Raw genomic sequence first — 14,024 nt, 5'->3', positions numbered from 1 at the left:
AAGGACCCTGACTTGTAGCCTATCACATGAGAGCTGCATCTGCATTTTGGGGTGCTGGTTGGATGTGGGGTGGGTTGCAAGACCAAACGCCTGACCTCTGTTAGACACAACCATTCTGCATGCGTACATGAAAGGCACAATTCTTATTTCTTGTAGGGGAGCCAGACGTCTTTTCTGAAGGTAGTTCCTCTGTAGCCAGGATATCACCATAAAGTTGGTATTTTAAGCTACCCATGCTATGCTGTTGTGTCCGGGGGCAGCTTTCATTGTGGCTCATTTTGTGTTTGGGTGCAAATAAGAGGCCTTTACCAGGATTGGTGCCATGTTTGAGGGAGCTTGCCAGGGGTCACCTTGCCCAGGGCTCCATCAAACCTAACAATGACCCTCTGGTGCCCCCACCCCAGTGCTGCCTTCAGCCTTTCAAAGCATACCAAGGGACTAGTGGAGATACTCTGGGCACCAGAGAGGCTACATGGGTGGAGTTCCATCAGCACAGCACAGCTCCAGCTACCCAGTACACCCTTGGCCCAGCAACAAAGCAGTTGTAACAGCCACCATCATTTTCCATATCTCCAGTGCTTCTAGGTGTCACCCCTGAAGTGTAGGATCTGCTACTGTCAATCTCCATGCAACTAGAGCTTCCAGTCCAACAAAGGAACAGTAGCTATGCAACTGGGAGTGGAAAAATTGCAAGGAGCAGGCAAAGCACAAGGAGCAGAACATCCATATTTTATCTGTCATGGTACATTTCTGGTGCATTGTGGGCCGAGGCTTAGGGAACCTGCCTACCTTTGTGCAGGGCTTGCCTTCGCAGGTGGACTTAAGGTGCAGATTTAAGGTGTCAGCTTTTCCTGTGAAAGTATCCAACAGCTTGTACCCTAAATGTGGAGTTGGTGCAGTTCATCCATGCTACACTCTGTGTGATCTGTCACTGCTTTGCTCCCTTTCGTCTCCACCCACTCCCTTTTCACTCCTTAAAGAGGTATAATCTCTGCCTAACTATCCGGACAGGAATCTTGTGCTGCCCTTGGCTGTTGTGTCCCATCTCACATGATCAGTCTTTTCTTTCTTCATACAAACAATGGTGAATTTGCACCAAACTACCAATTGAGACATCATTCGAGTATGCCACGAAGAGAGAAAAGTTAAGAATAAAATACACAAATCCTCCCTGGGTTTTTCAAGCTCAACCTCCACCCTGCTTAACATAAATTCTGAAATTTGCCCAAGGTTTACATTATGGAGTATGCATCTCTAAGGTCAAGGAGTTCTATAGCTCGCCAGAAAAGGTCACTGAGGTGTACAGCCATAATGAAATTTGTGTAGTTGCCGGTTCTATTTATTTATTTAGTGTTGTTATTGTGGAATAAGAACAATGCCCCTTTCATTGGTGTGGATTTCTAGGAGAGTGCCCAAACTGGATGTTAAGATAACAAAGACTTGTCTCTGAATGCACTGTTCTTTGAAATAATGGAAAGGTAAACGTAAATCTTTATGTAAATCTGAGCATAGTAATCTGAGAACATACATGAAAAGGACAAGGGTGGGGAAGACAGGGAGAAATAGGTATGACTACAGTATAATTAGGGACGCGGGTGGCGCTGTGGGCTAAAGCCTCAGCGCCTAGGGCTTGCCGATCGAAAGGTCGGCGGTTCGAATCCCCGCGGCGGGGTGCGCTCCCGCTGCTCGGTCCCAGCGCCTGCCAACCTAGCAGTTCGAAAGCACCTCCGGGGGCAAGTAGATAAATAGGTACCGCTTACCAGCGGGAAGGTAAACGGCGTTCCGTGTGCAGCTCTGGCTCGCCAGAGCAGCGTTGTCACGCTGGCCACGTGACCCGGAAGTGTCTCCGGACAGCGCTGGCCCCCGGCCTCTAGATGTGAGATGGGCGCACAAACCCCACAGTCTGTCAAGACTGGCCCGTTCGGGCAGGGGTACCTTTACCTTTACCTTTAAACGTAAATCTTTATGTAAATCTGAGCATAGTAATCTGAGAACATACATGAAAAGGACAAGGGTGGGGAAGACAGGGAGAAATAGGTATGACTACAGTATAATTAAGTCTCGGCCTGTCGGTCAGGGTGTGTGCAACATTTCTCTCTCTTGAGAGACCAGTAACTCCTGCAAATAAACTAACATTCCATTTCATAGATGGTATCAAATTATTCCACGCTGCGAAGACATGACTACAAAAAAATGCAGGTTTCTCTGCTGGTCTACAAAATAAATTTTAAAAATCCAAAGTGTCCTTCGTGGTCAGTGTTAGTAATTTTTCCAGTTTGGTCCCATTAACTGTGCTGGTTGGTCCTAATGACTTTCACTTAGACCTACAGGAAACTACTGTGGAAAGAAAACGCTTGAGAAGAATAAACAAAAACCTTCCCTTTCTGATGCACAACCACCATCTTGCTCTGCAAGTACACATTATGAAATAGTACCCATGCTGGCTTTCAATGTAGGGCTGATATTATGAAAGCACAGGAATAATACCACGTCTAAAACCAATTTGGGAAATTAATCCCAAACTGATTTCAAAGGGGGGGGTAATAAAATGTACGACACTTTCATGCCCGTTTCCCCTAGCACTTTTTCCCCCAGGGGAACTCAGCCTGTCACTGGCTATATTCCCTTTGAGGCCAGTGTTCTAGTCTGATCCGCAGGTGCTACAGAAACACATGAAGCATGTTTCAGACTGGAGGTGGAAACGCTGCAAAACAAGCAAACGATTCCCTCTCGCAAAGCTCTGGAAGGCTGTAGTCCAAAACATGCCTTAGGGAAGCCTGGGGGGCATTTTTCCCGAGTAAACTGGTACAGGTCTGTGTCGGTCAGGCATTTCTAGTCTGTCCGACTGTCTACAGACAGATTACAGAGCTGCTCTGCGCTTGTCCCTTAATTTATAGCAGAGGTGGCCAACCGATAGCCTCCCGCTGCTGCGGAACTACAGTTCTCAGCACCCCTGAACATCGGTCCTGCAGCCTGGGACTGATGGACCGTCCAACAACCATGGGAGCGCCCGAGGCTCCTCATTCCTGTTTTTTATAAGGCACTGACATTTCAGGGGAGCAAATGCAGCCGCATAGAACATAACAGATGCGCCCTCAGCACTAGCATGTCTGCTCAGCAGGAAGCCCTATTGGATTCAGTGGAGCTTACTCCCAGGTAAAGGGGATAGGATTGCAGCCTAAGCAACCTCGTCTGCTGGTTTCCTCTGGACTCTCGTGGGGAACGATCGGGGCAATCCAAAGGCGATTAAATTTTCTAAGGTGAAGCGGGGGCGGGAGGACCTGGCATTTTTGCGCAGGTGTCCAAGTTAGGACAGATATGGACCTGGATATGAAGGTAGAGCGAGAGAGGAAAGGTCCGGAGAGGGATGTCTGTCTCCCTCCGCGCTCCCTCGCCCACTCTCTGGATAGCCCGTCGGCCACCCGAGGCTTTTGCTGCAAGGGCGCACATGCACCCAGCTCGTGGGTGGGTGGCTGGGTGGGTCGTCCTCTGCCCCCCTGCGATTCCCCCTCGGCTCCGTCCGAGTCGTACTCACCAGTTCCCGGAACCGATAATGCAGGCTTTGAGCGCAGACATGGTGGCTGGGCTCCCCAAGTCGTCTCTGGGTCCCTTCGCGCCCGGCGGCGTCAAGTTCGGCGCTCGTCCGCTTTAAGTATCCCGGAGGCTGGGAAAGACGCTTGACACACCCCGGCCTGCATGCGCCGCCTCGTCTGCCGGGATCCAGCCCGCGGTGGAAGGAGGCCAGCCCCTAAAGACCAGTCAGAGAAGATCGGGGGTCAGGGAGCCCAGCGGGCCGGCGTTGGAAGGGAGAAGTAGCCCTCTTCCTGCTGGGTGAGCCATTGGGGCAAACGAGCCCGGCCCCACCAACCTCAGGCCGCCCAGTGGTGGCTGGTGCTCGTTGGGCAGAAGGCAGGGAGGCCAACGGTAGGGGGAGCCAGAGCCAAGGTCAGGCAGAAACCAACCTATCCTCCTCCCTGGCGAGCTCAACAAGGATAACACTGAGACTAAGGAGGAGGAAATTGACAGCCAGTGTCACCCCCAGGACTGGTTGATTGGAAGAAAAAAAGGCTGGCAGCTGCTGTGGGGCAGGCTGAGCTTGGTGCCCCATTTGCCCTAATGGACCAGCTTCCACAGCTTCTGCCAGACACGCCCCCCCTCTTCTTTCTTATAACCAGTCCAGGTTCTGGCATGGGCTAATAGCTCCCTCTTCTTCCTCAGTGTTGCCTTCACGGCACTCAACAGGGAAAAGGACAAAACTAGAGTGTGTTGGCTCCTTTCAGCCCAGGGGCAGGCTTTGCTAATCTTTTATAATATGGCACTCTGTGCAAGACCAAAATTTGGCATCCCCAAATGGGTCTTCTCAATTTTGCACCCCCTCGGCTCAGGGCCTGTGGGGGGGGACGGGACCGCTCACACTAGCCTAAATCCAGTGCTGTTTCTGCATTACCACTCCTAATAGGCACCAGCTAATGCAGAACATTTTTCTTCTTTGGACTGTGTTCTTGTACCATTTCTGAGCAAACAATATGTGGAAGGACCCACATGTATTAAATATGTATTAATAGGTTTTTAAATTTCAATTCAACTTAAACATTCTGAGAAAACTGTCGGATCTTATGATTAAAGGAAATATAAATTTTAAGACCAATATCTTCAATATTAGCATATTCCCTAATCACTATCTGGACCACAAAACAAACATCTGTTTTATGGCTACTGAACTTTAAATCATTGATTAATGAAGAATGAGTGGGTGTGGTGCTAATGAGTGGTGATGATATATAGAGTGCACAATGCCTGTACCTGCTCTGAGAGCCTTCTTGACTAAGGCTGGAGTATAGATGCCATAAAGTAATCTCTGGGTCTGTTAGTTCAGGGTCTATTATTACAAAACAGAAAGAATAGGTCACACTGGAGAAGCAGAAAACTGATCCCATTCACCTATGAGCAAGCACCATTGAATATGTGCTTTAAATGTGCTTTAAATATATGGTGCACACACAAGCCATATATTAACTCAAGCCAGGCTTCTGCTAGGATTTACAATGCCAATAGTGTTTCATGCGGCATAAAAAATCCTAGTTTGGAGTAGGTAGGTGGGCAATGTATGTTGTTTTATCATATCTAGACCCCAGCCCAGCCCTGATCCAGAACTACCAGTCCTGCTTCACAGATCCCTAGCTCCAGGGAAACACAGCTTTGCTCTTTTTGCCAGGCAAAGATTGCTCTTCCCCCGCAGTCATGAGCTAATCCATAAAACTGGAGTATCAGGACCACAATTAAGCCAAGGGAAACACAATTTAAGCGAGAGTGGGTGGCATGTGCAGATGCAGAGATTGCCATGTTGCCATAGGAACTGATGCACAAAAAACCCCAGTAGAAGTAATGGTAATGTAGCTTTTAGGAAGTAAAGTCCCATGACTGAGAAAGCAAAATTAACTCAGCACATTTGATGCTGCTATTAATATAATTGTGTTAAGATACAAATAGACCAAGAGGGAATTGAAGTATCAAAGCTGAAGAAAATGATGTGGTTGATGAAACAAGATTCTTTCTTTCTTTCTTTCTTTCTTTCTTTCTTTCTTTCTTTCTCTTGTAGCCTCTCTAACTGGTTGTACATACATGCTTGCTAAGCTAACCCTACTCAAAGTATAAAGGTGACCTCAAGCAACAATGGATACAGAAGTACTTTCTAAATATGTTGACAAGCAGGACCAAAGGTGTGATGCTGCAGATGGGAATATCCTTACTGTTCTTTTACAGGAGCAAATGCTACATTGAACATGGCCATGCCAGAAGCGCATAGCTTCCTTGTCACCACATGAAGGCCAGCCTCATCAAGGTCTGAAGTGGGTCACTGGTTGCACAGATTTAAGTTCAGTGGAACTGATCCCAATTCCTCTCCAAGTTTTCACTCAATCTCAAGTATTTCTGATAAATACCCAGAGATCCACTAATCCAGAAACAGCATGATAACGTTAATAATGCAAATCCTTCAAACTCTTTTAGCAGTAGAAACCAGGGAAGCAGGATTGAGGGAAGCTGTAGGAAAGGGAGAACAGGGATGCAGTCTGGTCAGTAACAAAGAACAGAAGAGAAATGATGATATATGGGTCAGAGTTTGGGGAAGGGCTGAAGCTCAGTGACTGAGCACATGTTTTGTATACAAAGAGTCCCAGGTTCAGTCTTTGGTGCCCCCAGGTAGGTGCCCTGAGAGAGACTGCTGTGTGGCACTCTGGAGAGCCAGCCAGCATGGGCAAGACTGAAATAGGCAGACTGATGGTTTTCCTTAGGGCAACTTTCCGTGTTCCTATGCTATATCCTCAGGTACTTTAAATTGGCTTTGGTCTGAACAGATAGTTAGCACCCCAACCCCGGTATAGTGAGTCATTTATTCTGCTCCTTCTGACAGCATGCCTCTAGCCGAAACTGGGCCATTCCCTTCCCCTACCCCTTTGAGGCAAAAGTCATGCATGCTTGAGCTGCATTAATAAATATGTGATTTCACCCCTCAGATAGCTTGATGGTTGTCAGGGGAACATATTTTAGGCTCCTTGAAGCACAAACAGGTTGCTTTTGTTCACATTAAGCATGTGAGCTATTGACTTTTGTGGGTGTGTTAAGTTTGCTACTTACACTTTCAAAGCTACATGTGGTTTGTTTGAGGCACCCAGCTGTCTACTGTTTGTTTAAAGCTTCAGCAAACCCTTTCAGAATAAACCTGAATTGATTACCTGATACAAATTACTAACATACGTTTTAAAGAGAAAGATGGCAGATATGAACTGTGCATAATCAGGACCAGCATATACGCTTGGTTTTCCAGTGATCAAGAAAATCAGAATCTGTCTAGTAAATATTACTATGTACTGTAGAACACCAGGAGCCATGGAGGGAGCTGAATATTTGTGGCCACTAACCATTCAGTTAAGGTCCGTATTTTCCATGTATGTTTATGTTTCCCTGGATTATAAAGTGTTGTGAATGAATAATAAGGGCAGGGGGTGCATGCAACTGAATGCACTCCCTGACTGATGATAGGGCAAAGTTGATTGAACCTGGCATCACATGTCATCCAAGATGGCCTGACCAAGATGGCCTGTGTGGTAGAAGAGATTAAAAATTTAATTCTCTGCCAAAGTTCAAGAGTGCCCAGCTGTGCTGGAAAGAGATAACCCTCTTTTTATGTTTCCTGTGTGAATAGAAGGCAGGAGCACTAATGAAAACCCTTTAATGGGTCTCCCAACCGCTGAACAAGCCCTTTGGCTGCAGCATTTCAGGGCATAAACTATGTTAACCAACTACAGTAGTATCAAGTGTCATGTAAATCAATACTTTGTAACCCAGCCACATCCTTCGCTTGAAACATGTAACCTGTCACATCATATGGAAGAGGTGTGATGGTTCACCTATCTCTTAATGTGAGAATTATGTGAATTTTGTGTATCATGGTTTGGTAAAACTTAAGATAAGAAAGACCTTTCATCATCACCATTAAAAAACAGGTGTTTGACATTGTACTGGCTTCTCTTCTTTCACATGTAGTATTTAGTTTGGTCACTAGAGGGAAGCAGCAGCTAAATAAAATAAATCTACGATTCTCTTTTGGTTTTAGTGTGTTTCAGGTGTAAGACTTGATTCATTTTATTTTAATGTGTTTGCCTAAATATTAATGCTGGGGAACTATTAAAGAACAGACTGCATCTATTGCTGGAAGATTTGAAAGTAGCCTGTTAGGGAAGACACATACTATGCATATGCAAATGCAAAGAAATAATTTTTGTAATCAAGAAGCCCTTACGTGAACATATAATTACAGATAGTTATTTCACTTTTTATATTAAAAATTCAAGGTTTTCTAATGCCTTGTCTATTAGAATCTGTTAGCCAATCTAGTATACTGTATATTATATTATATTATATTATATTATATTATATTATATTATATTATATTATATTATATTATATTATATTATATTATATTATATTATATTATGTACAGCAATATTATATAATGTACAGCAATATTATATATTGCACATATATAATATTTGAAATATATATTTTAAACCTGAAAGGCAAAGAATGTTAACAACCATCATATGGAAAGAGCTGTCATGCTCACAATGGAAACTATCGGTATCCAGCCAGGACTCTTCAATTGCTGCCTTGTGAAAGAGCCTTTATTTCTAGTGTATTGCAAGCCAAAAGTATGCATATTTTTATAGGAGGAAAATCACTAGATGCTGGGTAGGGAACCTGTGACCTTCCAGGTGTTGGATACAGATGCATTCAGCTCCCAGAATCCCTTATTATTGACAACCCAGACTGGGGCTGATAGGAAACTGAAATGCAATAATGCCTGAATGCCTACAGGTTCCCCACTCCTGTACTAGGACATCACAGAGACTAACAGCACAATGGTGTGCATTTTACTAGGAAGTAAGCTCCATTGTCTATAAACAGGCCTACTCTCTAGGGAGTATGTTTAGTATTGCAGTCTCAGTTGGTTTAGATCTCATAGGGAACAACCTATTTCATCAAGGATAGCAGGCATTGTGCGTAATGAAAAGCCATGCAGTGTGACACAGGGATGAATGATGAATACTTCTCCATCTGTGACTGTCCACTGTGTTTTTGCAGCATAGGTAGCATCCCAAGGCAGCAAGATCCATGGCTATGTCTTATTGAGTAGCATATAGGAATGGTTGAACTTTTAGGGCAATATAAGAGTGTAGACAAAGGTCCGTATAGTTAAAGCTATGGTTTCCCCAGTAGTGATGTATGGAAGTGAGAGCTGGACCATAAAGAAGGCTGATTGCTGAATAATTGATGCTTTTGAATTATGGTGCTGGAGGAGACTCTTGAGAGTCCCATGTTCTGCAAGAAGATCAAACCTCTTCATTCTTAAGGAAATCAGCCCTGAATGCTCACTGGAAGGACAGATCCTGAAGCTGAGGTTCCAATACTTTGGCTACCTCATGAGAAGAGAAAACTCCCTGGAAAAGACCCTGGTGTTGAGAAAGATTGAGGGCACAAGGAGAAGGGGACAACAGAGGACGAGATGGTTGGACGGTGTTCTCAAAGTTACCAGCATGAGTTTGACCTAACTGCGGGAGGCAATGGAAGACAGGAGTGCCTGGCATGCTCTGGTCCATGGGGTCACGAAGAGCCAGACACGACTAAACAACAACAAGAGTGTAGACACTGGTGGTACCTTCCAGATGGCTTAGACAACTTCCACCAACTCTATGGGCCCAGAAAATATCAATAGGCTCTTCTACACTTGTCTTTCATATTTAAATTGAATTTATCTTTAGCTGAAAAGAACAGAATAATTTGGCTTTTTAAAATATAAGTTTAGCTTCAATCAAGCATGTTCTGGTCCAAAAAGTCTTCTAAGTCACAATTGGCTAGCCTTTTTAGATGCCACAAGATCCATTGGGTTGCAGCCAGCTAAGTTAGAGCACGCTGTTTAAATGAATGAACTTAAGTTAGCCATGCCCATTAATTTCAACGGGTTTGGTCTGGTTCGGGCTAAAAGGTGGTCACAAGCCCTTTTTTTTTATTTTGCTGCAACAGACTGGAGCTGCTGGGGCTGCAAAGAATGTCGTGAACAATGCGGAGCAGACGAGAACGAAAATATAAGAGGCTGTGTGAAAATAGATCTCCATACACTCAGAAGTGGGCGCAGAGGGCGCGTTGGCGTGCAGCTGAGTCACACCCTCGTTCCAAGTTCGGTTTCTTCCACAGAAATAATAGCACAAACAAACAAACAAACAAACAAACAAACAGTGTTTGATTTCAAGGCCCTTTATGTTTGCCTTCTGGTGTTTTAGGCAGGTATTATTATAATTGTTCGTTATTATTTATTAATTATTGTTATTATTGCCAACTCCTCCTCCCTGTCAGGGCATCCCTCCCCCGTTTCCCTTAACAAAGATGGCGCCGCCAGCGCTCACGCCCGCCCTCGGCCTTCACGGGGCGGAGAAACAGGGACGAAGGCGGCGGGGAGCGGCTAAGCCTGACCCGGAAGGGGTGGGAGCGGCTCTGCCACTGCTGCTGCTGCCCTCGGTTCGTGTGGGCTGCGAGTCGCCGCCGCCACCGCTGCTAGCCCTGGAAGACGGAGCCTGGCCGAGTGTGGGAGGGGGCTGCAGAAGGGGCGTTTGCGGTTCATGGTGAGAGACCAGCCCCAGGCAGGCAGGCAGGCAGCCTCTGGCGGAAGGAGGCGCAAACCCCAGGCGGCCGCCCTCCTTTCGGCGCCAGCAGCATCCCGCCTCTCTGAACAATTGAGGAATTTCCCGCTGCCTCCCCACCACCCCACTTCTGCCCTCCCATGGGATACTGAGGTGCGCGGAGCTGCTCCCCCGGTTTACACACGCCTTGGGGGCGAGTGCCTGGACCCCCCCCCCGCCCCACGTTGCCAACGCAGCTGGCTGCCCTGCTCCCGATTCATTCTCTGGGTGTTCAGGAAACTCTTCTCTTGGATCCCTGGCCTTTTCCCCAGACCTGGCTCTTTCCCCCTCCATAGTCTCCCCTTCCCCCCTTCAAAGCTGCCATTCGAGCTTATTTCCACAGACTTGCTCCATCTCTGGCCCACATTTGGCCCCATTCACAAAAGTTCCACTCCGGAGTGACCCCTCGTTTTTTTCTAAGGATACTTGACAGCCTTGAGAAAAAAAAGTTTTCCTCCAGCCCTTGTTGACTTGGCTTGTTGCACTCTCCCACCCTTGGGTGGGCAGGGGCCTGACAGGCCCCACCATGCAAAGTGGGGAGCCTGTGTCTACGGCTCCGGCAGTGCCACCGACAGCGATGAAAGTGTCCGAAAGCGAAGGCAAGCTGGAGATTTTGATCCCAGCCCAGAACTGCACAAGCAAGAGCAGCAGCAGTAGTGGCATCAGCAGCGGTGGGATCAGCAGTAGCAGAGGAGGAAGCACTACCAAAAGCTGGCAGTATAGGTGAGTATCTCTGCTGAAGCCTAGTGGGGACTGACTTGTTGGTATCTTAAGTGGGTGGTGGTTCTGTCTTTAGGGGGGAGGGGGGGAGTATTGAGAAATGGGAAGCATACACCTAAAACCATCTGATGTGTGTCTGGTAAAGTTTCTGGTGCAACTGAACTTTTCACCACAGAGGCCTAACCCTAAAGCTGCAAGTGTTTTATTTTGTATTCCGGAGGGATTTGGAATGATGACACAGTAAAATGTGATGTACGTTTCTAAATATGTGGGAATACTCAGTGGACACATGTGGTGGAACTGCGTTCTTCTGCCTGTTTACCATTGCGCTCCTTTGGGTTGTACTTTAAAGCATTTAGTGCTTTGACAAATGTATAAATTGTCCCTTGGCAAGAGCTGCTTACATATTTGGGTATACAGGTAACTCACAAATTACATGCTTTTAACTAGTGTGCATTCAGCTTCACTCATTTGCCGATTAAAAAAAAAATTAATGGAAAGGGGGCAGGCATCTGAGATTAAAAACTTTGGGTTCAGTGGTGGGTGCAACTGCCAGTGTGTTTGACTATATATGATTTTGATTTTAGGCGCTATTCCCAGTACATAACCCCTGAGTTAGTTGAGAGTCACCTGCGTACCTAAAAATAGCAGCTTTGTACCCAGTGTTGCTTGGGAATTCTAAGAAGCCCCCCAAAATCAGTACAATTTTGAAATCAGTAATTAAAATCAGTGCAGTTTTGAAAGATTGAGTCTCCCATTCTGATTCAAAATGGCATCAGTTATATCCAAACATAGACAAAAACCTGCTCCTTGATATCAGAAATGGTTATGCAAAATTTGGTTATGATATCTTAAGAGGTGTCCAAATGCAAGCAACTTTCCAAAACATATAGTAGATAAATGTAGAAATGCTTCCACTGATGGAACAATCAGAAAAGGAAAGCGTAACATTGAATTTCTCCCAGTGTGTGAAATGACACAGATTTGTGCAAAATAGCTATTTTGTTTCTTTCTAGATATTGCTATATGACCTGTTCCTTGATGTAAGGAAACAAAAATGAATACACATCATCCCCATACAGGCATTTCATTATTTCACATTCAGTTGATTTTTAATATTTACCGTCAGTTAATATCTGGTCTAGTCAACAATGCTGAGCTCAATAGACTTGGTATAAGGCAGCTTCCCATAATCATATCCATTCGTACTAGAAAATAAACCCCAATGAATTCACTAAATGTATCTACTTTGATGCTCCTTAAATACATTGTCATCGTGTTTCCTTTTTAAAGCAATTGTGAGAAAGTATGTTTAGGGAATGTTGCTTTTTTGAATGTCAGGACATTGCTAAGCACCAACTTCCATTCCCCTACAGCATGTCACTTCAAATTTTCACTTCTAATGTTACACTACACTTTCTCCTCCTAAGTTGCTAGCACGTTACTCCTTGAAGCTATTAGAATTTTCTTTGAGCATGGTAAATGACTTCATACATGACAAAATGAAACCAATGCTTTAGTTCTTGGCATTCACCTGGTTCAGACAGAATATAGTTTAGAATTCCATACACAAACCTGCTTCCTTCTCCCCTTCCCTCAATTGAACATGAAGCTGCAAGGAGGAAATTGGAAGCATCCACTTTCATTTTAAACCAGCTGTGTTTCATCCAAAGCAGGGACTGCAGTTTTAACTATGGTTTGTTCCAACAAGTCAGGATCAGAAACCACAACTTGATCTTGACTTGTTTTGACAAACTGCAGTTCAAACCAGGGGGACTAACTTTTGTAACTTCAGATGTTAGACTCCCACTCCCATCAACCCCAGCCATGACCAGTAGTCAGAGCTGATTTGAGTGCAACAAAATCTGGAGCGCTGGTTTAAACTAACCACAATTTGGACACAATTACAAACTGCAATTAGTTTAAAATAGAAGCACTGCTTCCCAACTTCTCATGGTTGTATTGGAGAAGAAGAGTAAAAATGGTAGATACATGAACCTAAGACTGAGCAGTTCTAGTAAGTTTGAGCAAACCAAACTATGATCTCCCACTTTAGACATAATACTAAGCCATGGACTGTGTTTTGTTGCTCCCACACTTACAGAGGGAGGAAACAAAGCAGGAGAAATCTCCCAAGTTCATTGTAAATCATGAACTATGTAAAATCAGCCTACTTAAAGAGTCTACTCTTGGATTCAGGCTTGGTCCTATCTGTAAGCTACAACTTTTCATTATCATGAGCCTCATCTGGGAGTCCAGGTTGCTCCAGTTCTGCTAGTTTATAATGTTTTGGAAATCAGCTTTCTTTGAAGGTAACTTTTATACCAGCTTTGAAGATAACGTTTGCCTTTTTCGGACAAATAATGGTAGTCAGAAATTTTCTTTCACTGTCCAGTTTTGACTTGGAACATCCCAGAAGGATACAATGCATGAGGAAATAGTAGTTACAAAATAGAAAATAAGCCTGCAGATAGATCACATAGCAAGCAATGTTTCTTAATCATGACTTTATACACTGCAGCCCACACACTGCAGCACTGAAGCTTCAAAAACTTTATAAAGTTGTGCTAAAGTAGACACATTTCCTTACTTGCTGTACCTTCTTGACTGCAGAACTTTGGTTTCTTTGTAACCTCTGGATTTTTTAATTTATTTTAGATGCTAGAATAGTGGACGGGGGGAAGAGAGTGGTGTAGAGCTAATTTAATTAGGGCTGGGAAGTGGTTAATTCACTATGTATTTAATTTGTTTAGCACTCATCATCAAATCCATCCCAAACTGGGTCTGTAACACAACTACGTGTTTGTTGTTGTTTGATTGCTATCAAATGGAGCCAATAATGCAGCGAGAGAGAGAGAGGGATGTATTTTGCTGTCTTGATGATAGGCAGGAATGAAGGCTCCTTGCTGTTCAGTCCCATAGGAGTATCACACTCTTAATTTAGGAGCAGGTACGTGATGTCACGTTCTGTATTTATAACCACAGATGCATTTTAAAACTAATTGCACTCGGGTGGGAAACGTTTTCGGCCTGAGGGCCACATTCCCTTCCTGGGGCCCCAAACTAATG

The 14,024-nt window shown here is 44.8% G+C and overlaps 2 protein-coding genes across 5 annotated transcripts in view; one reads left to right on the top strand and one right to left on the bottom strand.

Moving 5' to 3' along the window:
• The window catches only part of LOC309539434 (glycerol-3-phosphate dehydrogenase 1-like protein), a 30,826-nt gene that overhangs the window by 10,156 nt on the left and 6,646 nt on the right, over window positions 1-14,024 (bottom strand). Inside the window, exons 3-4 of one of the 4 annotated variants that reach the window (XM_082235695.1) lie at window positions 4,804-4,879; window positions 3,536-3,748 (exon numbers count right to left, since the gene is read on the bottom strand). The exons of 1 other annotated variant lie outside the window; for it this stretch is intronic. In XM_082235695.1, coding sequence (XP_082091821.1) covers window positions 3,536-3,576 — 41 coding nt within the window. In that variant the 5' untranslated portion in view covers window positions 3,577-3,748; window positions 4,804-4,879. Of the gene's footprint in view, window positions 1-431; window positions 641-3,535; window positions 3,749-4,803; window positions 4,880-14,024 lie in introns of those variants that run through there. 2 more of the 4 variants (XM_082235694.1, XM_082235697.1) reach the window with 2 other exon arrangements.
• The window catches only part of OSBPL11 (oxysterol binding protein like 11), a 43,335-nt gene continuing 39,357 nt past the window's right edge, over window positions 10,047-14,024 (top strand). Inside the window, exon 1 of the mRNA XM_082235322.1 lies at window positions 10,047-10,958. Within this exon, the coding sequence (XP_082091448.1) occupies window positions 10,762-10,958 (197 nt within the window). The 5' untranslated portion in view covers window positions 10,047-10,761. The remainder of the gene's footprint in view (window positions 10,959-14,024) is intronic.

This window comes from Podarcis vaucheri (assembly GCF_965113315.1).
Source record: "Podarcis vaucheri genome assembly, chromosome: 1".
In the NCBI taxonomy this organism is placed as follows: Eukaryota; Metazoa; Chordata; class Lepidosauria; order Squamata; family Lacertidae; genus Podarcis; species Podarcis vaucheri.
The sequence above is the reverse complement of the archived record's forward strand: the minus strand, read 5'-3'. Positions and strand labels throughout refer to the sequence as shown.